The 24,737-nt window shown below is 39.4% G+C and overlaps 1 protein-coding gene across 1 annotated transcript in view; it reads right to left on the minus strand.

The window, feature by feature from the left end:
* The window catches only part of CAGE1 (cancer antigen 1), a 48,833-nt gene that overhangs the window by 11,103 nt on the left and 12,993 nt on the right, over positions 1–24,737 (minus strand). The window contains exons 6-8 of the mRNA XM_032861524.1: positions 18,375–18,506; positions 16,066–16,176; positions 14,040–14,120 (exon numbers count right to left, since the gene is read on the minus strand). Coding sequence (XP_032717415.1) covers positions 14,040–14,120; positions 16,066–16,176; positions 18,375–18,506 — 324 coding nt within the window. The remainder of the gene's footprint in view (positions 1–14,039; positions 14,121–16,065; positions 16,177–18,374; positions 18,507–24,737) is intronic.

The following is a 24,737-nucleotide window of genomic DNA, read 5'->3' on the forward strand; positions in this document are numbered from 1 at the left end:
GGAAACCATAGGCTGAGAATAAATGAAAACAGTGACCTAATCTTTATTCCAGGATTCTCTTAAACCAAGTTGTACCGTAAGTGGATGAATAGATGCTAATCCTAGTTAAATTGCATTTAGAACAGATAAGCAGAAATTATAATTTTATAATTAGTTATAATTCTCTCCAGTTTAACACTATGAAACAGCTTTGCAAATGATTTAACACTTGTTAGTGAATCCAAATGTCAACCCAAATCTTTACTACCCTACTACCCTCTTTCTTTTTTTTTACCCTCTTTTCATTTATAACCAATACATAAACATACTTGATTCTGTCTAATGCGCTGATGTGCTTGAGGATGCATTTTCAGGCTTGATAAATATTCTCAACTTGTATTAATGACGGCAAGTCTTAAAAAAAAAGTTTCAGTTCATATGTCATGTTCTGACATAAGATCCAATGTTTAGTTGCAAAAATAAATAAATAAAAATTAAAAAATTGTATTTCTAAAAGTGACGTCTTGGATTGATTATCAAGAAAAGGTATTCACAAGTTCCCTTAGCAGTTACTTTAATTTTCAATTATAGAAGAAAAATGACAAAAATGTCCCCATTAAATACCAATGTTAAGGGGTACCTGGGTGGCTCAGTGGGTTAAGACTCTACCTTCAGCTCGGGTCATGATCTTGGCATCCTGGGATCGAGCCCTGCATCGGGCTCTCTGCTCAGTGGGGAGCCTGTTCCCCCCACCCCGCCTACTTATGATCTCTCTCTCTCTGTCAAATAAATAAATGAAATCTTAAAAAAAAAAAGAATGGCCATCAATCTTCTAATATTTTAGATATACTTATGTGTCTGTAGTGAAATCCCCTAGGAGAAGCAATGGCAAAACAAATTTCCAGCAGAAACAGCAAGTTTCTTATTCTTACTTTTTAAAAAAGATTTTATTTATTTATTTGACAGAGAGAGAGAGAGAGAGAGAGAGCGCGCGCACATGAGCATGGGGAGGAGCAAAGGGAGAGGGATGAGTAGACTCTGTGCTGAGGAAAGAGCCCAGAGGGAGGCTTGATCTCAGGACCCTAAGATCATGATCTGAGCTGAAGTCAAGAGTCAGACCTTCAACCAACTGAGCCACCAAGGTGTCCCTTATTCCTACTCTTTTTAAATTAATGGGGTCAATACCAAGTTCGTGGTCCTACTCCTTTGACTACATACATTATTGAAGGCAGGGAGTACAGATATTACTACCTCAATTTAACAGATGAAATCAAGGTAAAGAAAATCTAAAAGTTTTTGAAAGGTATGTCTAGAAGTGGAAAGACTGAAATCCATATTTATAAACCATTAGCATAGGGTTTTTCCCATTTTAGTCCTTTGCTTCTCCTCACCTGGACTCCTCACCTAGAGATTCATATAGCTAATGACCTCTTACTGAGGCAATATGGAATTGCTTCTCACTTCTGTTTTTCATTACATACTTCATGGCAGGATTTGGATTTCTTTAATGGGTTTCAAGATAAGAACACTTTTAAGTCCTTGGGTTGAATTTTTAAATTTGCTAACCTCAAATTAAAGGAAGAAGAGGAAAACATTTTTAAGAGATATTTGTTTTAGAAATAAAGGAATAGCTCTTGTAAAGCAATTTTTTGAATTATGGTGAAAAAGAATCAACATTTGAAGTTTTTGCTGAAGCATGTAAAGTTTAGCTGCTTTAAGAGTATGACACATGATAAATTGCACGTATTTAAGAAGAGTATGGTTGTTAAATTTTCACATGTGTACAACTATGAAGCCATCACCACAATCAAGATAATAAACATATCCATCACTGCCCCTCCTCTTGCCTCTTGGTAATTCCTCCCTCCTGCTTGCCTATCTTCCCTAACTCCCACCCTCTATGCGAGCCCCGGGCAAATACCAATTTTGCTTTCTGTCACTGTTGATTTGTCTTTTCTAGAGTTTTAGGGAATAGAAGCAAGCAGTATTTATTGTTGTCTGGCTCTTGTCATTCCACACAATTCTGAGATTCATCGATGTTGCATGTGTATCAGTAGTTCATCCCTTTTTCATTGCTCAGTAGTATTCCACTGTGTGGACATGCCATCGTTGGTTTATCTATTCATCTGTTGGTTGGCATTGGAGTTGAATTCAGTTTTCGGCTATTATAACTAAAGCTGCTAAGAAACTTCATGTGTAAATCTTCGTATGAACATATGTTTTTTTAAAAAAATATTTATTTGAGAGAGAGAGAGAGAATGCAAATGGTAGGGAGGGGGAGAAAGAGAGGGAGAAGCAGACTTCCCACTGAGCAGGGAGCCCAACATGGAACTTGATCCCAGGACCCCAGGATCATGATCTGAGCCCAAAGGAGACAATTAATGGACAGCCCCTAAACATATGCTTTCATTTCTCTTGGATAAATACCCAAGAGTAGACCGATGGTATATATTTATCTTTTTTAAAAAATATTTTATTTATTTATTTGACAGATTATAAATAGGCAGAGAGGCAGACATAGAGAGAGGGGGAAGCAGGCTCCTCGCTGAGCAGAGAGCCCAATGCAGGGCTCGATCCCAGGACCCTGAGATCATGACCAGAGCCGAAGGCAAAGGCTTAACCCTCTGAGCCACCCAGGTGCCCCTATATTTATCTTTTTAAGAAACTGCCAAAATGTTCTTCAAAGTGGCTGTACCATATTACATTCCCATAAGCAGCATTCCCATCAGGTGCTCCACATCCTCATCAATCCTTGGCGTGGTCAGTGTTTTAACAGACACTGTAATAGGTATGTAGTGGTATTCATCGTGGTTTTAACATGCATCTTAATGACGGCAAGTTTCTCTTTGGGTGCTTATTTGCTATCCATGTATCATTTTAGTGAGGCATCTGTTAAAATCTTTTTGTCCACTTTAAAAACAAAGATTATATTTATTTTGAGAGAGAGAGAGCACGCACACACACAAGTATGGGGAGGAGCAGGGAGAGCTGGAGAGAGAATCTCATGCAGACTCCATGCTGAGCATGGAGCCCAACACGCAGGTGCATTTCACGACTCTGAGATGAATACCAGAGCCCAAATCAAGAGCTGGACACTTGACCAACTGAACCACCCAGGTGCCCCTTTTGCCCACTTTTTAAACTGTGTTATTTTCTTATTACAAAGTTTTGAGGGTGCTTTACATATTCTAGATACAACTTCTCTATTAAATCTGTAATTTTCAAATGTTTTCTTCCAGTCTGTGGCTTGCCTTTTCATTAAGAGCTCAAATTCTAAAGCTTAAAAAAAAATTCCAAAATAGGAAAGTTGTAGAAGACAGTGCACTTGAGTCAAATTACCGAAAAAGTCTAAAACATCTTCATGAAAACATACCAAAAAGTACTTTTTAATATGTAAAGTAATATTTAAGCAATAATTTAAAGGGTGTGGGGGTGGCAACATTTCTCTTTGGTAAAGGAAGATAATAGAAAATAACGTTGAATGTGACTATTTGACTAATATTAATGAAAGCTTTCCTTTGATGTCATGTCTTTCTCTTGATGTCACAGAGCTGTTGTAATGCTTCAGAGCTAAATGCTAGGAACTCTGAACCCACACCAAGTCTCCACCAAAAGAAAGTAGATTTGAATGAAGGGAGAGAAACTGAACATTAGTAAGGTGGCTTTCTATGTACTTGGCTTAAAATGGCAGGAGGTATGGGGTCCCTGGGTGGCTCAGTGGGTTAAAGTCTCTGCCTTCTGCTCGGGTCATGGTCCCGGGGTCCTGGGATCCAGCCCCGTGTCGGGCTCTCTGCTCAGCGGGGAGCCTGCTTCCCTTCCTCTCTCTTTGCCTGCTTCTCTGTCTGCTTGTAATCTCTGTCAAATAAGTGAATAAAATCTTTAAAAAATAAATGGCAGGAGGTAGAGGCACCTGGTGGCTCAGTCTGTTAAGCGTTTGCCTTCTGCCAGGTCATGAACCCATGGTCCTGGGATTGAACCCTGAGTTGCATTGGGCTCTCTACTCAGTGGTGAGTCTGCTTGTCTCCCTCTCCCTCTCCTGCTCTCCCTGCTTGTGCATGCCCTCTGTCAAATGAATAAATATAAGCTTTAAAAAAAAGATGGCAAGGGCGCCTGGGTGGCTCGGTGGGTTAAGCTGCTGCCTTCGGCTCAGGTCATGATCTCAGGGTCCTGGGATCAAGTCCTACATCGGGCTCTCTGCCCAGCAGGGAGCCTGCTTCCCTCTCTCTCTCTCTGCCTGCCTCTCTGTCTACTTGTGATCTCTCTCTGTCAACTAACTAAATAAAATCTTTAAAAAAAAAAAAAAGATGGCAAGATATATGAGCCCTGGGCTCTATTCTACCTGACCCTAAATTTCTGGATCCATAGATACTATCTACGCCTGGAGCCACTGCCCCACCCCCCCAGTTTGGTCAGTAATTCTTGTGGCTTCCCTTCTAGGCCTTTCACATGACATTTGTGCATGGTTTTGGCCCTGTTTAGTCTTAGTTCTTTGATTTTGGCATCCTCTGCTGCCCCCAGTGAGGATCTCAGCTCTCACTGGGGAACTCCTCCCCCTACTGCCACCCCTTCAGCCTCCCCAGACAGTCACCATAACTAAGTGAAGGTAAAAGAGAAATCAGATTTGGGGACAAGCTAAATTGAAGATAAAGCAAAAAATCTTTAGATGGGTATTAGGCCCAGGTATAGGTATTGTACAAATTTAAAACACTATGGCTTGGAAGGTGGTGTGAAATCTGCACATAGTGGATATTATTAATTCTATCATAACTCTTATTCCTTGAAAATATATCGTATGTGTTGAAACCTGTGTTAAATGACAATTATTAAACTCCACATATATTAAAATCTACAGGTGAGACCATCCCACAGATATAATGGAAAAAGCAATATATTGGAAAACATTCCATCTTACTGCAAGTATAAAGTAAAAGGCCAATTGTCTAGAAAAATTTCAGTGATAATTATTTAATACTGCAAGGTTTTGGTGAAATAGTACCACAAACACACTGCTACCTGCAAGGTAAAGTTTAAGTCTTTTGAAAATTCAGTTGATAGTGTACATAAAGATCCACATGCTTATTTATAGCTTTAAAAGCAGTAATCCCACTTCGATAATTTATTCTAAGGAAATAATACAAAGGAAAAACTTCTCCAGGTAAAAGTAAAAATAACTCAAATATCCAACAAGGGGAAGGGCTAAAAAAAAAATATTTTATTTTCACTCTATGGTCTTGATGAAGTCCCAAAAATTCATTTTCGCTTTTGTTTCCTTTGCCTTTGGAGACATATCTTGAAAGAAGCTGCTGTGGCTGATACGGAAGAGGTTACTGCCTATGTTCTCCTCTAGGATTCTGATGGATTCCTGTTTCACGTTGAGGTCTTTTATCCATTTTGAGTTTATCTTTGTGTACGGTGTAAGAGAATGGTCGAGTTTCATTCTTCTACATATAGCTGTCCAGTTTACCCTGCACCATTTATTGAAGAGACTACTGAGTCACTGAAAATTATATATACTCTATAGACAATTTCTAAGGATAGCATGAACATGTAAAAATGTGTGATACTTAACTGAAGCAAAACTCAAGAGTTTACATACAGTATGATTTCAAGTCTGTAAAAATGTGTGGACAAAGACTGGATGTATCTGAAATGTTCTAGTGTGAGCTATGATTTATTCATATGTCAAAATGCTACAAAGGCATGGAAAAGGGTAAGTTACATCTACACCTATCACACCAAAGAATCTTGCAGTTATAAGATTGGGGGGTGGAATTCAGGAAAGGATATATAAGATGCAGTAAAGACGACAGGCAAAACGATATGCACGTCGTTTAAAGATAAATATGTAAGCAGGAAATACAGACATGCATGGTAAAGGTAAACACTAAATTCAGGATAATGGTTACCACTGGGTGGAGGGGAGAAAAATGCAACTGGAGAAGGACATAGAGGGCTTCACCTATATTCACATTTCATTTCTTTATCTGGACAGTAAGTACCCGTCTATTTATTATATTTTACATGGTTTGTTGTGAAATGTTTAAAATAAATACTTTTTAAGATAGCATCAAAGCACTTACATAAGGTCCAGCAAGACCTCCTCACCCCAGGGTGCATGAGGGCTGACAGCAGGAGCAGTGGTGTGCTCTCCCATCTCCCCAGCACCTCCCCTCCCATGGCATCTGCCCACGTGTGCCTGGCGCAGAGGCAGACCCACGGCAGGGGGGATGGGCCTTGACAATCATCTGAAAGCAGCAGGTTCCAAGGGTAGGGTTGAGTAAGGCAGAGGAAGAGTACCCATGTCTGGCCCTGTCCACAGCAATGTACACTTGACCAGAGCACAGCAGGAAGTTCTCTTGGAAAGCTGATTTCCATGATGTGTGGACGTGGCACTGAGCGGTGGAGTGAGAGGTGGAGAAGCCAGCTGGCTGCCAGAGCTGGCTGAGGGGCCCTCAGTCCAGGTGTTCATGTTCAGTCATGAAGTCCTCCAGCAGAAGGTTTCCTAGGTTGGGTCCCTGCTATGCCCCTCCCCCATGTTCTAGATTTGTAGACTTAGTTCCAAGTTAATAAGGTATGAACTACTCTAATATGAGGCACTGAAATTCAGATTGCTAAAATAAATAAGGTCAACACATTTTGTATTAGTTTTTTATTGGTGCTGTAAGAAACCATAAACTTAGTGGCTTACACTAACATAAATTTATTATCTACAGTTCTGTACGTTAGAAGTCTGACAGGGGTCTCCTCCTTTGGCTAAAGTTAAGCCTCAGCAGGTCTGTGTTCCTTTCTGAAGGCTTTTGGGAGATTTTCCAGCTTCTGAAGGCTGCCCACATTCCTTGGCTTGTGGTTCCCTTTCCTCATCTTCAAAGCCAGCAATGTTGTGTCCCTTACATTCTTCAGTCCTATCTCTCTCAGACAGGGCTGGATGCATGAGATTGGATTGGACCCAACCTGATAATTCAGGATAGTCTATCTCCATATCTCAAGGTCCTTGATTTAATCCCATCTGCAAAATCTTTTTGCCATAAGTGCCTAGATTTCTTATTTTATTAAGGGATGCAAAGTCCCCATTGCTTTGTCCTAGGACTAGGGTGTGGAGATCTTTGGGCAGCCATTACTATGCCTACCACACACCACTCTACGAGGATCACTGAGATCTTTTGTGATGAGGGGTACAAGTGGCCTGGTGATACAGTCAAGCTATTTGGCTCTATCTAGTTCATAATTCCAGGTTTCCTAAGAAAAAAAAAATTTTCTTTTGCTTCCATTAATACTTTTTCCTCATATGGGGCTATCTTACACTCTGCTCTTGTCAACTTAAGAGAGAAAGTGTGTCAATGTAGAAATAACATTTCACCAGAACAGTAGATCTATCTATCATTGTTATGAATGGCCTAGGAGACTGGGACATCTAAAGGCTGGCTGATTGATTGATTGATTGATTGAATTTCCCTTTGGATAAAGCAAAACTGAAATCTGGTCATTGACATGGTTTTCATTATTAATGTCATGGAAACACATTTGTTTTCTCAAAGGAAGCTCTTATCCCCATGGCACTAAGTGAAACAATAATCTCTGTAAGAAATGGAGAAAGGGGTTTCCTAGGATTGCTGAGGGCATAGCACCAACCACCGCTTGGGAAAAGCAATTCTGTGAAGGCCAAGCCAGCATGTTCCACACAGCAGCTGAGAATAATCATGACCCAGTTTGTGACTCCTTATTAAGCAGTGAAATGAATTTATGACCAACACAAAGACATGAAATAGAAGAATAAAAAACAAGTGTTTCTTCTGTGTAGGGGTACATACGTATCTGACCCAAGAAGTGAACTGTGTTTCCTACTGTGCATGACTCCGAGAGCCGTGAGATGGTGGCACAGACAATCCTTCGGGGATGACAAGTTCTTAAACAAACTCTGAGTTGGTCAGCAAATAGGCTGATGTCAGATCCCACAACAAGGGTCCGTAGTGCAAGCATTGGTTCTTACACCAGCGTCAGAATAGGATTTAGGAAAACTGAAGCCAGAAATTTGAGGAATAGGGTGTGGTAGGCACAGTAATGGCCGCCCAAAGATCTTACACCCTAGTCCTGGGACATGGCAATGGGGACTTAGCATCCCTTGATAAAATAAGTGCCCAGGGTGCTTGAGAGAGCAAGGAAACAGTTGGTAAGGTTGACATCTTCCTGTGGAAACCGAGGAGCACGCGTTGGACCTGACTGGACAGCCATCTCATCTGTGTGGCTGGAGTTCAAGTGAGCCCACTGTCTTCCTCAGGAGGCTGCTCAGTGGCAGAGAAGCCCACTAAACTCTAAAGCTTGCTCAAGGGAATACTGTGTCCAAACCCAGGAACTGTGGGGTATGTTTAATACTCAGAGGAACCATAAGACACTGGGTTGTGACCGTTTCTTTTGTCTCCCTTAGAACATTTTTCCTAGAGTAGTAATTTTCTGTCTTACATCATATTTGTTTCCTTATTTTATGATTATAGGAGATGAACATGAAAATAATCTGCTACCTTCTAAGTATTTCCTTGACTAGAAATAAACATCTAACTGTGAAGACTATTAAAATAATAAATTAAATGCTTTATGTAATGCAGAGAATACTATAGTAAAGTCTGTGTGAGTGTGTCTGTGTAGTGAAGTGTGTATATATACATAGTAAAGTATAGTGAAGTATATGTTTTTTTTAATCTTCAACTATTATATAATAACAGTTAAAGGATATCTTCTATATTACCGGTTTCAAATATTTTATTTTATTTTTTAAGGGTTTTATTTATTTATTTGACATAGAGAGATCACAAGTAGGCAGAGAAAGAAGGGGGAAGCAGGCTCCCCGCTGAGCAGAGAGCCCGATCTGGGGCTCCATCCCAGGATCCTGAGATCATGACCTGAGCCGAAGGCAGAGGCTTTAACCCACTGAGCCACCCAGGCGCTCCAGGATTTTATTTATTGATTTGACAGAGAAAGAGTGCGTACAAGCTGGGAAGCTACAGAGAAAGAGGGAGTAGCAGGCTCCCTGCTGAGTGGGGACTGCATCCCAGGATCCTGGGATCATGACCTAAGCTGAAGGCAGATGCTTAACTGACGAGCCACCCAGGTACCCCTAAAAAATTTTATTTTTATAAAAAGATTACTATTTTACTGAAGATGGGCTCTAGGAGGACCTTGAGGAATCATTATTATTAGCCTAACCTGAACCCTAAACCACAGCACTGTTAACTAGACTCTCGTCTGTTCACTCTGACCAAATCCCTGACTTCGGTGTACTTTATCCAAGGCACCTAGGATCAGGAGACATTTTTGTCCCTGACAGTTAAATACCCGCGGTGTTATTAGAGCCCAGCAGTAGGTGCAGCTGGGGTCAAAGACCCTATCTCAAGCTGGAGGAGGTCAGAAGGTGAAAGGAACAGGAAGTTCAGAATTGTGAAGAACCAAAAGCAAGGGGTCAGAAGGGCCATGAGATAAGCACATGACAATAGTAAAGGACACATAAGCCATCTAATTTTGCTCTAGCAGACCACGTCTTGCTGGCCTAGAGCTCCTTAGAGAATGAGAAATGAGCCTTCTGGAGCACGCTTCTGCATTTCAAAAACTCTTCGGAAAATTCCAAACACATACAAAAGTAGAGCAAATAATGAAGCACTGTGTGTCCATCACTTAACTTCAACAATTATCAATATTTTTCCATCGTCTTTTCATCTGTCTCCAACCTCCCACCTCCCCAATTCTGCCATGTTTTCATTTCCCTGGAGTATTTAAAAGCAAACCTACCCACTCTATAGGAGAAGATACTAGCAAATGACTTCAGATAAAGGGCTAGTATCTAAAATCTATAAAGAACTTACCAAACTCAACATCCAAAGAACAAATAACCCAATCATGAAATGGGCAGAAGATATGACCATACATTTCTTCAAAGAAGACATCCAGATGGCCAACAGACACAGGAAAAAATGCTCCGCATCACTTGGCATCAGGAAAATACAAATCAAAACCACAATGAGATACCACCTCACACCAGTCAGAATGGCTAAAATTAACAAGTCAGGAAACGACAGATGCTGGCGAGGATGCGGAGAAAGGGGAGCCCTCCTACACTGTTGGTGAGAATGCAAGCTGGTGTGGCCACTCTGGAAAACAATAAGGAGGTTCTTCAAAAAGTTGAAAACAGAGCTACCCTATGACCCAGCAACTGCACTAATGGGTATTTACCCTAAAGATATGAATGTAGTGAACTGAAGGGGGACGTGCACCCCAGTGTTTATAGCAGCAATGACCACAATAGCCAAACTATGGAAAGAGCTCAGATGTCCACTGACAGATGAATGAATAAATATGATGTGGTATATATCTACAATGGAATACTCAGCCATCAAAAAAAATAAAATCCTGCCATTTTTGCAATACTGTGGGTGGAACGAGGGGGTATGATGCTAAGCAAAATAAGTCAATCAGAGAAAGACAATTATCATATGGTTTCACTTATATGTGCAGAAGATCATAGGGGGAGGGAGGGAAAAATAAAACAAGACGAAATCAGAAAGGGAGAAAAATCGTAAGAGACTCTTAATCATAGGTGATGTATATTAAGGAGGGCATGTGATATAATGAGCATTGGGTATTATATGAGAATGATGAGGGATGCCTGGGTGGCTCAGTCAATTGGGTGTCTGCCTTCGGCTCAGGTCGTGATCCCAGGGTCTTGGGATCAAATCTGCCATTCAGCTCCCTGCTTGGCTGGGAGCCTGCTTCTCCCTCTGCCTGCCATTCCCCCTGCTTGTGCTTGTGTGCTCTCTCTCTGACAAGTGATCTAAAAATAAAACAAAACAAAACAAAAAAAACAGAACTAAGAAGCTATACTGGCTGCTACCCTTATCACTTATACCCAAGCTTTAAAAAAAAAAAATGAGGAATCACTGAACTCTACCTCTGAAACTCGTAATACATTATATGTTAATTAGTTGAATTTAAATTGAGAAAAAAATAAAGCAAAATTAAACATCCTATTAATTCACTCATAAATACTTTTCTATATGTAACACATAAGGGGTTTTAAAAACACAATGATACTTGGGTGCCTGGCTGGCTCAGTCAGAGAAGTATACAGTTCTTGATTTCAGGGGCTGTGAGTTCCAGCCCTGCATTGGGTATTATATTATATAAATAAAACTTAAAAAAATTAACTAAAAGCACAATATCAATATTAAAATTAATGATATTAAAATATTAATATTCTCTAATATCAGAATGTGTTCCTTTTTCTGCTCTCTGACAAATACCTTTTTAGAGTAGGTTTGTTCGAATCAGGACCTACACAGGTGTCACACACATTTGGTTGATGTGTTCGTTGTCTCCACTGTCGATACCAACTATTCCTTTCCTCTCCCTCCCTTTTCTTGTGCCAAGTATTTGCTGATGCAAATCTTCTCCACTCTGGATTTGTTATCATGGTGTCATCTATATTTATCCACGGTCAGGATAGTTCAGTCTAGAAGTCGGCTTTCGGATCCAGCTGTTTTGGTGAGAAGACTTCATAGATCTGCTGTGCCTGTCCTCTTGCATCACATCAGGGGGTGTGCGTGGCTCACCTTTAGTGGCTTGAGATTGATTAACAAGCTCAGGAGCTTGTCAGATTGACCCATTCATTAAAAGCTCCCCTCAGGGGCGCCTGGCTGGCTCAGTCGGTTAAGCATCCGATTCTTGATTTTGGCTCGGGTCATGAACTCAGGGTGGTGAGACTGAACCTCACATTGAGTTCTGCATCAGGCTTTGTGCTGGATCTGGAGTCTGCTTGGAATTCTCTCTCTCTCTCCCTCTCCTTCTGTTTCCTCAACACCACCAACACTCACTCTCTCTCAAAAAAAGAAAGAAAAAAGGCAAAAAGCGAAAACCTCCCCCTCAGTCTTGAATGTAAGATTTTAGCAGCCATTATAATTGCCCCCAAAAGATCCCTTTTCTTTTCTGCTTTTAGTAGCTTACCTTTTCAGTGAGGAGCTTTCCCTCCCTCATCAATTATTCGGTTTTTCTGAGAGACAGTTTGTACAAGTAGCCTGCGGCACATACTAGAAACAACATAGTGTGTCTGACATGCTTCTAGCTGTGTCCTCTTTCTCATTCCAGCCTCCCACCGCTGGGAAGAGGAATGTCCACTTGTATTGACTTTTATGCCCAAAGCACAGAAACTACTAATGAATGACAGAATTGATTGAGGGCTCTCCTCTCATCTCCCTGTGCTCAGATTTTATTAGTCTTCAAAGTCCAGTTGCCACTGCCTTCATAAGGTGTCGCATGACTCCCCCACTTGGACAGTATCTGTTCCTCATCTGAGCTTATCATGAGACAAACACTGCCCCTGTTAGACACTGGTCACTGTATCACTTTTTAAGGAACTTCCCTTTTATCCCTCGTGAACACTTATTTATGTATTTTATCTTCTTTTCCAGGTTTCTTAGAAGCAGAGATCATGTTTGATTTGGCCTTCTGCCCCCATAGTGACTAGCATTTTCAGCCTTTTGTGAGAAGTCAATAATTACTTGTTAAATTTAAAAGAATAGTGAATTATGAGAAACTTTTGAGCCCTCACCACATTGGATTTTTTTCTTCTCTCTCAAAGATGAATGGTTATGCTAAGAATTTATTGCGGAATGCCAATTTTTAACAATTTAGAAATATGGTAGACTTCTCTAACTGCTATTAAAAATAAATTATATTAATTAATCACCTTTTCTTATGTGAGATCCAGTTGGATTGCAACTCTGTAACTACCTAGATACCAAGATCACATTTTTTTTTAAAGATTTTATTTATTTATTTGACAGAGATCACAAGTCGGCAGAGAGGCAGGCAGAAAGGAAGGGAAGCAGGGTCCCTGCTGAGCAGAGAGTGCGAAGTGGGGCTCGATCCCAAGACCCTGAGATCATGACCTGAGCCGAAGGCAGAGGCTTTAACCCACTGAACCACCCCCAGGATCTCAGCCCCTAAGATCACATTTTTACTTTCTTATAACATATTTTTCCTGTTCCATCTGCCTTTATTTTTTTCCAGCTTTATTGAGATATAACTGACACATAGTACTGTGTAAGTTTAAGGTGTCCAGCATGCTGATTTCATACATTCTGTACTGCAAAATGATCACCACCACAGCAGTAGCTAACGTCTCCATCAAATCACATAATGACCATTTCTTTTCTGTAGTGATGCCTTCAACTTTAGACAGCATCTAAAGTGAACTATTACCCGAAGTACTCCTTAATCATAGTTGTTGTAAACAGCTACTGATAAATTAAGAATGGTGGTGGCTGGCTCAGTCGGAAGAGTATGCAATTCTAGATCTGAGGACTGTGAGTTAGAGCCCCATGTTGGGTGTAGAGATTATAAATAAATAAATAAATAAATGAACTTAAAAAAAAGAATGGTGGTAGCATAAATGTGTTTGAATCACTGAAAAACAGCACCCCTTTTTTTGATTACTGCATTTGGAAAGAAATAAATCTGATTAGTCTAAACAAGAGTCAGGTAGAACAAGATGTAAAATTTCAAAACTTGAAAATGCAAACTTTAATTCTATATTTTTATGGTTGAATGATACTGCCACAGTGCCAGTATGTGACTGTTTTAATGAACAGTCTGATATAGTAAGAATGGTGGTGGCTTAAATTTGTTAATAAAATGGTGCTATGGATAAAAATGCCAGCAAATCAACAAAAGGTCTTTCTTATCAAGAAATCAGGTTCTTCATTCAGACTGTGGTACCTATTCAGTTTGGTTCCCAGTAAGACGGGTATATCTCCAGCACTTGTGGCTTCATCTGAATCAAAACCTGTAAACTGAGATTAAATACATTTGTGCTCACTTCCAATACTTGCACATTCCTTGGGAAATTTGATAATAAATACTTTATAAGCTTAACAATCAAAGAGCTCTTCAGTGGCTAGAATAATAGAAGTGTAGAACTTGGATCTAAAAGGATTTTGACAAATATACCAAGAGAACACAGATATTTGAAATCGTATTTTTGCATGTTAAAGACAGTACATGGGAAATGTTAAACTCACCTCAAAAACCTGATCTTGAAATGCTTTTTCTTTTGCAATTAGCTCTCTAAAAGCTGTGATTTTGTCTTTATGTTCTAATAGCTAAGGAAAAAAGCGTTTTATATTTCAGAAAAGGAGAAGAAATAAAACTACATTCGATAACATTGATAATAAAATCATCAAACCATGCCCTGTCTAGTCCCTGGTCTCCAAAGATCTACTGTTTTTACAGCTCTTGTGCAGAAGAAAGTTCACACAGCAGATCAGAGACTGCTCCCCTCAGGAAGGCCTGCTCATCACGCTGCCCCCTGACTGGCGTCTGGGAATGTGCATTGCAGGAGGAGTGCCATCATTCTGTAATCTGAATGGCTCGTTGTGCCTAACCTATCTGTACAGAACGTGTCGTTTATACTGAATGCCTCTTTCCTTCTGGAAGGTCCAGTTTGGTACACACTAGGGGGACATGCCTATGTGAGCAGCCCCCAGTAAAAACCCTGGGTGCTGGGTCTCTAATGAGACCCTGGTAAAAATTTCACACATATTATCACAGCTCTTCGCTGGGAAAATGAAGTGCATCTTGTGTGACTCCACTGGGTAGGGGCTCTTGGCAGCTTGAATCTGGCTTCCTCGGGACTGTGCCCCAAGCCCCTTTTCCCTCTGCTGACTTTGCTCTGTAGCTTCTCATGGTGAAACATAGCTGTGACTATCACCGGGTCCTAGCAGATCACGGAACCTGAGGGTGGGCTTGGGATCTCTGGAGTTTATCCCAATATTCAGGTGTTTTCACAGTTAGGCTATCAGAATTCTTCTTTAAAGGGGGGGGAAAAAACTACCAACTTTTCCTAGATGTAATTTATAATCATCTCTTATTTGTTCGTTTGCTCCTTTATGAAAATGACAACAAATTTTAATATTCAGTATTCATATTTCTCCCCAAATCAGTGAGGTAAAGTGTGATGCACAGAATTATTTTTATTATGAACTATTTCCAATATTTATTTTAGTTTTTAATTTTTACAAAGATTTATTTATTTATTTATTTGAGAGAGAGAGAGAGAGAGGGGGGGGAAAGCAAACTCCCTGCTGAGTGTGGAGCCCTACACAGGGCTTGGGGCTCGATCTCATGAACCTGAGATCACAACCTGAACTGAAATCAAGAGTTGGACATTACCTGACTGAGCCAGCCAGGCACCCCCAAAATTTCCAATATTTAAAAAAACAGAAAAAGAATGGAATGGACCTCCATGTAATTATCACCCAGCTTCAACTACTGATGGCTAGTAGACAATTATGTATCATTTATACCCCCGACCATGCTCTCTTCCCTCCAATCCCCTTCACGGAGTCAAATTACAGACACTACATCATTTCACCTGGCAATATTTCAGTAAATTTACCAAAACAACACAAATATCTGAAATTGTGTTTCTGTAACATCCTGCTCCAACCCTCAATGGGGCTTATTTTTGAGGGTTGGTTTAAGAAATGGAGGACAGTATTTTCTCTGTGTATCTGTTATTCCTTCATCAGGTTAGCTAGGAGACAAAGAGACTCCCCAGAGTATCCATAACAAATTTTCTATCCACCTCAGTTCAGAGAAATAATTTCCTCATAACATCGGACTGAATTTGTTTCTACAATCAAAGATCCCATATTTGACGATGTTTTTATTCCATTAACTGATAAACTTGCCACTTCTGTATTCCTCTCACATTAAAAGTGGCACAAATTAACATCTTGCTATCGTATTTTATTTTAGAGAGAGAGAGAGAGAGAGAGAATGAGCAGGAGGGGCAGAGGGAGAGGGAGAATCTCAAGCAGACCCGGAAGCTGAGCAAGAAGCCTGACATGGGTCTCAATCTCATGACCCTGAGATTATGTCCTGAGTGGAAACCAAGAGTCAGATGTTTAACCAACTGAGCTACCCAAGTGCCCTGCCCAAAACAACTCTTTTTAAAAAAATCCCAAATTTGCATAATTTCTTTATACTTTGATGTTATCTTTGTCTTGGATTTCTTCACCAAACATGATACAATAAATACAGTACCTCTTTATCTAAACTTTTCTTCTTAAGATGGAACTGCTTCAATTTTTGTAGCATCGTATCACTAACTTTCTCACTCTCTTTGAAATGTTCAACGTCGGGAGTGGTGATGTCCTAAGAGGAACAGTTTGAGAACTGTATTAAAAAGTTTTCAGTAAAGCTAAAGGGAAGACAGAAAACACACACACAAAATTTCCAGAATAAGTGACCAAAGCAAAAGAGATAAAATATTGAACCCAATTCTTCAATTACTCGTAAGACATCCAGTAAAGGGTTAGTGTGGAAAGAATTCTTACAGATTCACATATGTATATAAGCTGTTATTGGGACAGACTAGTATAATCGCTGGGAAGTTAATACCCATCTATAATAACAATACATGCTTTCACATTCACACATACATCCTGCTTAGCCTAGCCTGGTCAGTTTAAAAATCCAAACTTTAGCCAAATTGCTCTATCTGACACCAGAGTAACCAGATATCCTCAACAACACTGAAACTCCAGATATTTCAAGGGTACCCAGAATGAAGGTATTTGTATGTATAACCTCAGGGTCAAAAATGTGTGCATTAGTTGGACTGCCTGAGTTTGTATCTGAGTTCTGCTGTTTCATCCTATGTGAGACTTTGGATAAGAAACCTGACTGATCTAAGCCTCAGTTTGTTTTTCCATGTTTTATTTTATTTTATTGTTTTATTTATTTTTATTTTATTTTTATTTTTTCCATTAAAAAAAAAAAGCCTGATGATATAAAGAATGGTATAAGGACTGAAGGAGATAACCCATGAAAAGCAGGAAGCAGTCTTCAAGGACAGGTTGAGTGCTGATTAAGGGTTCAACCTATCTTAGGGACAAGGCATACAATGTACCAAGTCTCTGATGTTGAAGGCTTCCGTTCTAGTGGGTGTGGGAGACCCAGAACAAGCAAACATGATGTTTGTTTGATGTGGGATGAGACTGACAGGAGGGCTGAGGACACATTTTTCCTTAAGAGGTGTGACAGAGAAGCAGCAGCCTGCAAATAAGGCAGAAAGAATAGCAGCCTCCAGTGACATAGGTGGGGGGTGGGGAACCAAGCCTTATGGTGAGTAAGCAAATGTTCAAAGGAACAAAGTGGGATGGGAAGGTTTGTAGCTAAGAAGAGTCTGTGCCACATTCAGACTCACATGTGTAAAAACAAAATTTCAGGTGGATATAGTCGGTGGGCCACCACTTCGTGATCTTCTGCATAAAATGCTTGGCTCAGTTTTAGCACTAAATAAATGCTAGTGTTCAACAAACTTTAGCTGAAACTCAATAAAAATAAGCATTGTGTTGGGTCAGGAACATCACAGACCATGCCCCCCCAATTTTGGCTCAGATGACTGTACTTAAGATCAAAGAAATGGTGAATCCGGGTGGCTCAGTTGGTTAAGCATCTGCCTTGGGCTCAGGTCCTGGGATGAGTTCTGTTTCAGGCTCCCTGCTCATTGGGGAGTCTGCTTCTTCCTCTCCTTTGCCCCTACCCTTTGCTCATACTCTCTCTCTTCCTTGCTCTCTCTCAAATCAATTTAAAAAAAAAATCAGAGGGGCGCTTGGGTGGCTCAGTGGGTTAAAGCTTCTGCCTTCGGCTCAGGTCATGATCCCAGGGTCCTGAGATCGAGTCCTGCATCGGGCTCTCTGCTCAGCAGGAAGCCTGCTTCCCTTCTTCTCTCTCTGCCTGCCTCTCTGCCTACTTGTGATTTCTGTCTGTCAAATAAATAATAAATAAAATCTTTAAAAAAATCAGAAAGATGGACATTAATAGAAGAGGACGAAAAATAATAGCTCATTTGAGAAGCTAGCATATGGCCATGCCCTGTAATATGCTCTCTCGTTAAATGCAGTGCTTGTCACCTCCCAGGGCAGTGGCAAGTATCATTTCTCCTACTTAGGAAGAGGAAGCTAAGGCTGATAAACATAAAGTCACTTGGCCAAGTCACACAGCCAGGAAGTGGTGAAGCAGGATTTGAACTCACCTGACACCAACTTCGTTCTTTATTCCACCAATGTACACAACTCCCTACTGCCCTCCCTCTGCCCCAAAGCTAAATTTTGGATTGGGTGAGCAGCTTGCTGATAGGAACACTTAGCAATCACTAGGAGCAGACTCAGCCAGACAAGACTACTGCTCTGATAGAGTTTCTAGGACATGTGAAAAGTATTAAATGAAGGTTCTTCCAGTTTTTGATCTCATAACTTAACTCTGTGTCTTTAGATTACCTCTTTGGTTTAGTCTGACCTCGATATTTCTCCCTCCCTCAATAAAAAATATGAATTTTTAAAAATTACTTGGGATGTGAGAAGTCCTACCATCAGAGTCGGAACACTGTGAATTTTGGAGACCAGCTGAGAAGTCCTTTTCACATCTGGGGGACTCAGGCTTTTTTCACCAGGTGAACAGTTCAGGAACAAATTAGAATCCTATGTGTACACAATTCAGACATGTCAGGATAAAGATAAAGAATCTGGGTTGCTCTCTTTAAATGCTGAATTAAATATAACTCTTAAAAATTCTGAGCGAGGGTGGTAAACAAGAAAAAATATGCAGCCAAGAATACTTTATCTGGCTAGGATGTCACTGAAAATAGAGAGCTAAAAAGCTTCCAAAAAAACACCAGAAACTAAAAGAATTTGTGATCACCAAACGAACCCTACAAGAAATATTAAAAGGGGTCATCTAAGCAAAGAGAGAGCCCAAAACTAACACAGACCAGAAAGGAACAGAGACAATTTACAGGCAATACAATGGCACTAAATTCATATCTTTCAATAGTTACTCTGAATGTAAATAGGCTAAATGCCCCAATCAAAAGACACAGGGTATCAGAATAGATAAAAAAGCAAGACCCATTGATAGGCTAATTGCAAGAGGCTCATTTTAGACCCAAAGACACCTCCAGGTTGAAAGGAAGGGGGTGGAAAATGATTTATCATGTTAATGGACATCAAAAGAAAGCTGGATGGAAATCCTTATATCAGAAAAACTAGATTTTAAGCCAAAGACTGTAATAAGAGATGAGGAAGGACATCATATCATAACTGAAGTATCTTTTCAACAAGAAGATCTAATAATTGTAAATATCTATGCCCCTAACATGGGAGCAGCCAATTATATAGACCAATTAATAAAAAAATCAAAGAAACTCATCAACAATAATACAATAATAGTAGGGGATGTTAACACCCTCTCTCATTGAAATGGACAGATCATCTAAGCAAGAGATCAACAAAGAAATAAAGGTGTTAAATGACACACTGGACCAGATGGCCATCATGGATATATTCAGAACATTACATCCCAAAGCAACAGAATACACATTCTCCTTAAGTGCACATGGAACATTCTCCAGAACAGATCACACCCTGGGTCACAAATCAGGTCTCAACTGGTACCAAAAGATTGGGATCATTCCCTGCATATTTTCAGACCACAATGCTTTGAAACTGGAACTCAATCACAAGAGAAAAGTTGGAAAGAATTTAAATACATGGAGGCTAAAGAGCATCCTACTAAAGAATGAATGGGTAAACCAGGAAATAAAAGAAGAATTTAAAAAATTCACATAAACAAATGAAAATGAAAACACAACTGTTCAAAATCTGTGGGATACAGCAAAGGCTGTCCTAAGAGGGTAATATATAGCACTATAGGCCTTTCTCAAGAGAAAGGTCTCAAATGCACAGCATATCCTGACATCTAAAGGAGCTGGAGAAAGAACGGCAAATGAAGTCTAAACCTAGTAGGAGAAGAGAAATAATAAAGATTAGAGCAGAAATCAATGAAGTAGAAATCCAAAACAAAAACAGTAGAACAGATCAATGAAACTAGGATCTGGTTCTTTGAAAGAATTAAGAAGATTGATAAACCCCTGGCCTGACTTATCAAAAAGAAAATAGAAAAGACCCAAATTAATAAAATCATGAATAAAAGAGGAGATCACAACCAACATTGAAGAAATACAATTATAAGACCATATTATAAGCAACTTTATGCCAACAAATTAGGTAATCTGGAAGAAAGGGATGCATTCCTAGAGACATATAAACTATCAAAACTAAGCCAGGAAGAAATAGAAAACCTGAACGGACCCATAACCAGCAAGGAATTTGAAGCAGTAATCAAAAATCTCCCAACAAACAAGAGCCCAGGGCCAGATGGCTTCCCAGGGGAATTCTACCAAACATTTAAAGAAGAATTAATACCTACTCTTCTGAAGCTGTTTCAAAAAATCAAAATAGAAGGAAAACTTCCAAACTCATTCTATGAGGCCAGCATTACCTTGATCCTAAAGCCAGACAAAGACCACAAAAAAAGGAGAATTACAGACCAATGTCCCTGATGAACATGGATGTAAAATTCTCACCAAAATAACTAGCCAAGAGGATCTAACACTACTTTAAAAAGATTATTCACCCTGACCAAGTGGGATTTATTCTTGGGCTGCAAGGTTGGTTCAACAACTGCAAATCAATTAATGTGATACAATACATAAATGAAAGAAAGGACAAGAACCATATGATTCTCTCAACAGATTCAGAAAAAGCATTTGACAAGAACAGCATCCTTTCTTGATTAAAACTCTTCACAGTGTAGGGATGGAGGGTACAAACTTCAATATCATAATAGCCACCTATGAAAAACCCACAGAGAATATCATGCTCAATGGGAAAAAATGGACGGCTTTCCCCTAAGGTCAGTAACACAGCAGGGCTGTCCACTGTAACCACTGCTGTTCAACACGGTACTAGAAATCCTAGCCTCAGCAATCAGCAAACAAAAAGAAATAAAAGGCATCTGGATTGGCAAAGAAGAAGTCATACTCTCCCTCTTTGCAGATGACATGATACTCTATGTGGAAAACCCAAAAGACCCCACCCCAAAATTGCTAGAACTCATACAGGAATTCAGTAAAGTGGCAGGATATAAAATCAATGCACAGAAATCAGTTGCATTTCTTTACACCAACAATTAAGCAGAAGAAAGAGAAATCAAGGAGTCAGTCCCATTTATAGTTACACCCAAAACCATAAGATATCCAGGAATAAACCTAATTGAAGAGGCAAAGGACCTATACTCAGAAAACCATAGAATACTCATGAAAGAAATTAAGGAAGACACAAAGAAATGGAAAAATGTTCCATGCTCATGGATTAGAACAAATATTGTGAAAATGTCTATGCAACCTAGAGCGACCTACACATTCAATGCAATTCCTATCAAAATACCATTAACTTTTTTTCACAGAGTTGGAACAAATAATCCTAAAATTTGTATGGAACCAGAAGAGTCCCCAAATAGCCATAGGAATGTTGAAAAAGAAAATCAAAGCTGGTGGTGTGACAATTCCAGACTTCAAGCTCTATTACAAAGCTGTCATCATCAAGACAGCATGGTACTGGCACAAAAACAGACACACAGATAAATGGAAAAGAACAGAGAACTCAGAAATGGACATTCAACTCTATGGTCAACTAATCATCAACAAAGCAGGAAAGAATATCCAGTGAAAAAAAGACAGTCTCTTCAACAAATGGTGTTGGGAAAATTGGATAGCCACAGGCAAAAGAATGAAACTGAACCACTTCCTTACACCATATACAAAAATAGAGTCAAAATGGATGGAAGACCTAAATGTGAGACAGGAATCCATCAAAATTCTCGAGGAGAACTCAGACAGCAACCTCTTTGACCCTGGGCACAGCAAATTCTTGCTAGACACATCTCCAAAGACCAGAGAAACACAGGCAAAAATGAACTATTGGAACTTCATCAAGATAAAAAGCTTTTGTGCAGCAAAGTAAAGAGTGAAAAAAAAAAAAAACCCAAAAGGCAACTAACAAAAGGCAAACGACATATTGGATAAAGGGCTAGTATCCAAAATCTATAAAGAACTTAGCAAACTTAACACCCAAAGAACAAATAACCTAATCAAGAAATGGGCAGAAGACATGAACAGACATTTCTGCAAAGAAGATATCTAAATGGCCAACAGACACATGAAGAATTGCTCAACATCACTTGGCATCAGGGAAATACAATCAAAACCATAGTGAGATACCACCTCACACCAGTCAGAATGGCTAAAATTAACAAGTCAGGAAATGACAGGTGTTCCAGAGGATGCAGAGAAAGGGAAGCCCTCCTACACTGTTGGTGGGAATGCAACATGGTACAGCCACTCTGGAAAACAGTATGGAGTTTCCTCAAAAAGTTGAAAATAGAGATACCCTGTGACCCAGCAACTGCACTACTGGATATTTATCCTAAAGATAGGAACGAAGTGATCCAAAGGGGCATGTGCACCCCAATGTTTATAGCAGCAAAGTCCATAATAGCCAAACTATAGAAAGAGCCCCGATGTCCATTGACAGATGAATGGATAAATCAGATGTGATGTGTACACACACACACACACACACACACACACACACACACACAATGGAATACTACGCAGCTATCAAAAAATGAAATCTTGCCATTTGCAATGACATGGATGGAACTAGAGAGTATTATGCTAAGAGAAATCAGTCAATCAGAGAAAGACAATTATCATATGATCTCACTGATATGTGGAATTTAAGAAACAAGGCAGAGATCATAGGAGAAGAGAGGAAAAAATGAAACAAGACAAAATCAGAGAAAGAGACAAACCATAAGAGACTCTCAATCATAGACGCAAAGGGTTGTTGGAGGGGAATGGGTTGGGGGGATGGGGTAACTGGGTGATGGACATTAAGGAGAACACATGATGTAATGAGCACTGGGTGTTATATAAGACTGATGAATCACAGACCTGTATCCCTGAAATAAATAATACCTTATATGTTAATTATTGAATTTAAATTAAAAAAAAAAGAAAAAATGGGGGAAAAACCCCAAAACCTCTGAGCAGCCCTAAAAACATGGCACTCAAATTTAAATTTGTATAGATAAATGTTAAATTTATTTAAAAAAAAAACCCTCTGAGCTGTGGTTCTTAAACTTTGGATTCTCAGGACCCCTTTATAGATTCAAAAATTTTGAGAATCCTAAAAGGCTTTTGTTTATGTGGGTTATATCTACCAATATTTATTGTTAGATATTACAACCGAGAACACTTAAAAATTTGCTTACTTATCCCTTCAAATAACAATAAATCCCTTGTATAAATATAAGTAACAATTTTAATATGAAATTAGCACATTTTCCAAAAGAAAAAATTCATGAAAAGAGTTGCACTGTTTATATTTTTGTAAATATCTATAATGCTGACTTCATAGAAGACAGCAAAATCCTCACATCTGCTTCATACATTGGTCAGACATAAAAGCAATGAATGACACACAGTTTCTAGAAAATTACACTGGAAGCACTTGTGAAAATGAGAGTAGCAGGCTCACAACATCTTCCTATTACTATGAAAATACTTTGACCTCATAGATATACCAGACCATACTTTTGAGAAAACATACCTAGAATTCATAAAAGCAAAACTAAAAGCAGAGTAAGGATGATTTGGGGATATTAAAGAAATTGATTTGTCAAGATAAAACAAAGAACTTTACTTTTTCTTTTAAGAAAGCTCAAAACAAAAAATAACGTACTGTGATAAACTTCTATACAGTTGTGCTAATTCATTCAGAGTTTACCAATACAAAATTTATCATGATTTGGTTAGCAGCTATTTTGGAAGACAAAATACAGACCCTTAAGATGACTTAAGGTCATCTCTGCTTAGGTTGGTGGTTCTCAAAAGTGTGACCCTCGGCCCAGCACCATTGGGGAGACTCAGGATCTTGTTAGAAACATGCATTCTTGGGACGCCTGGGTGGCTCAGTTGGTTAAGCCGCTGCCTTCAGCTCAGGTCATGATTCCAGCGTCCCAGGATCGAGTCCCACATCAGGCTCCTTGCTTGGCGGGGAGCCTGCTTCTCCCTCTGCCTCTGCTGTCACTCTGTCTGCCTGTGCACGTGCGCTCTCTCTCTCTCTCTCTCTCTCTGACAAATAAATAAATAAAATTTTTAAAAAAAATGAAACATGCATTCTTGGGCCCACAGCACACCTACTGAATCAGAAACCCTGAGGCAGGCCCCAGAAATCTGCATTTTCACAGCTAAGGCTGATGAATGCTAAAGTTTGAGGAGCATTGGCTTAGATAACCCTAATTTCTTTCTGGAGAAAAGATTACAGAGAGAATTCTTTAAACAGAAGAGAACAATATTTTCCTGAGAATCATTAAAAAATAATAGAACTATTTACTTGCAAATAGTACTTATACTAATTAAGGATTCCTGAAAAAAAGCCCTCCAAGGACATCCTCAAGGGAACACAATCAGCTGAACTTGTTATTAAGAGTTTTAAAATAAACATACATTTTTCTAGTTAAGATTAGCCCTCTTTCTAAGTAGTCAGAATTAATAAGGTTAAACTGTAAATAATTTAAAACAGTCCTACAAAACTTTAATAGTATTAAAAACAATAGATGTGCTCTGGCTTGTGAAAAAGATCTCATCTGCCAAAAAAGCCATCTGAACTGCAGAGAACACAATATTGCATCCTCTCCAAACCTACTGATATGAGGCTCTCAGGCTGATTTTTTTTTTTTAAGATTTTATTTATTTATTTGACAGAGATCACGAATAAGCAGAGAGGCAGGCAGAGGAGCGGGGGGGG

The sequence above is a fragment of the Lontra canadensis genome, unplaced genomic scaffold (assembly GCF_010015895.1).
Source record: "Lontra canadensis isolate GAN:19392208 unplaced genomic scaffold, GSC_riverotter_1.0 scaffold21, whole genome shotgun sequence".
Taxonomy (NCBI): Eukaryota; Metazoa; Chordata; class Mammalia; order Carnivora; family Mustelidae; genus Lontra; species Lontra canadensis.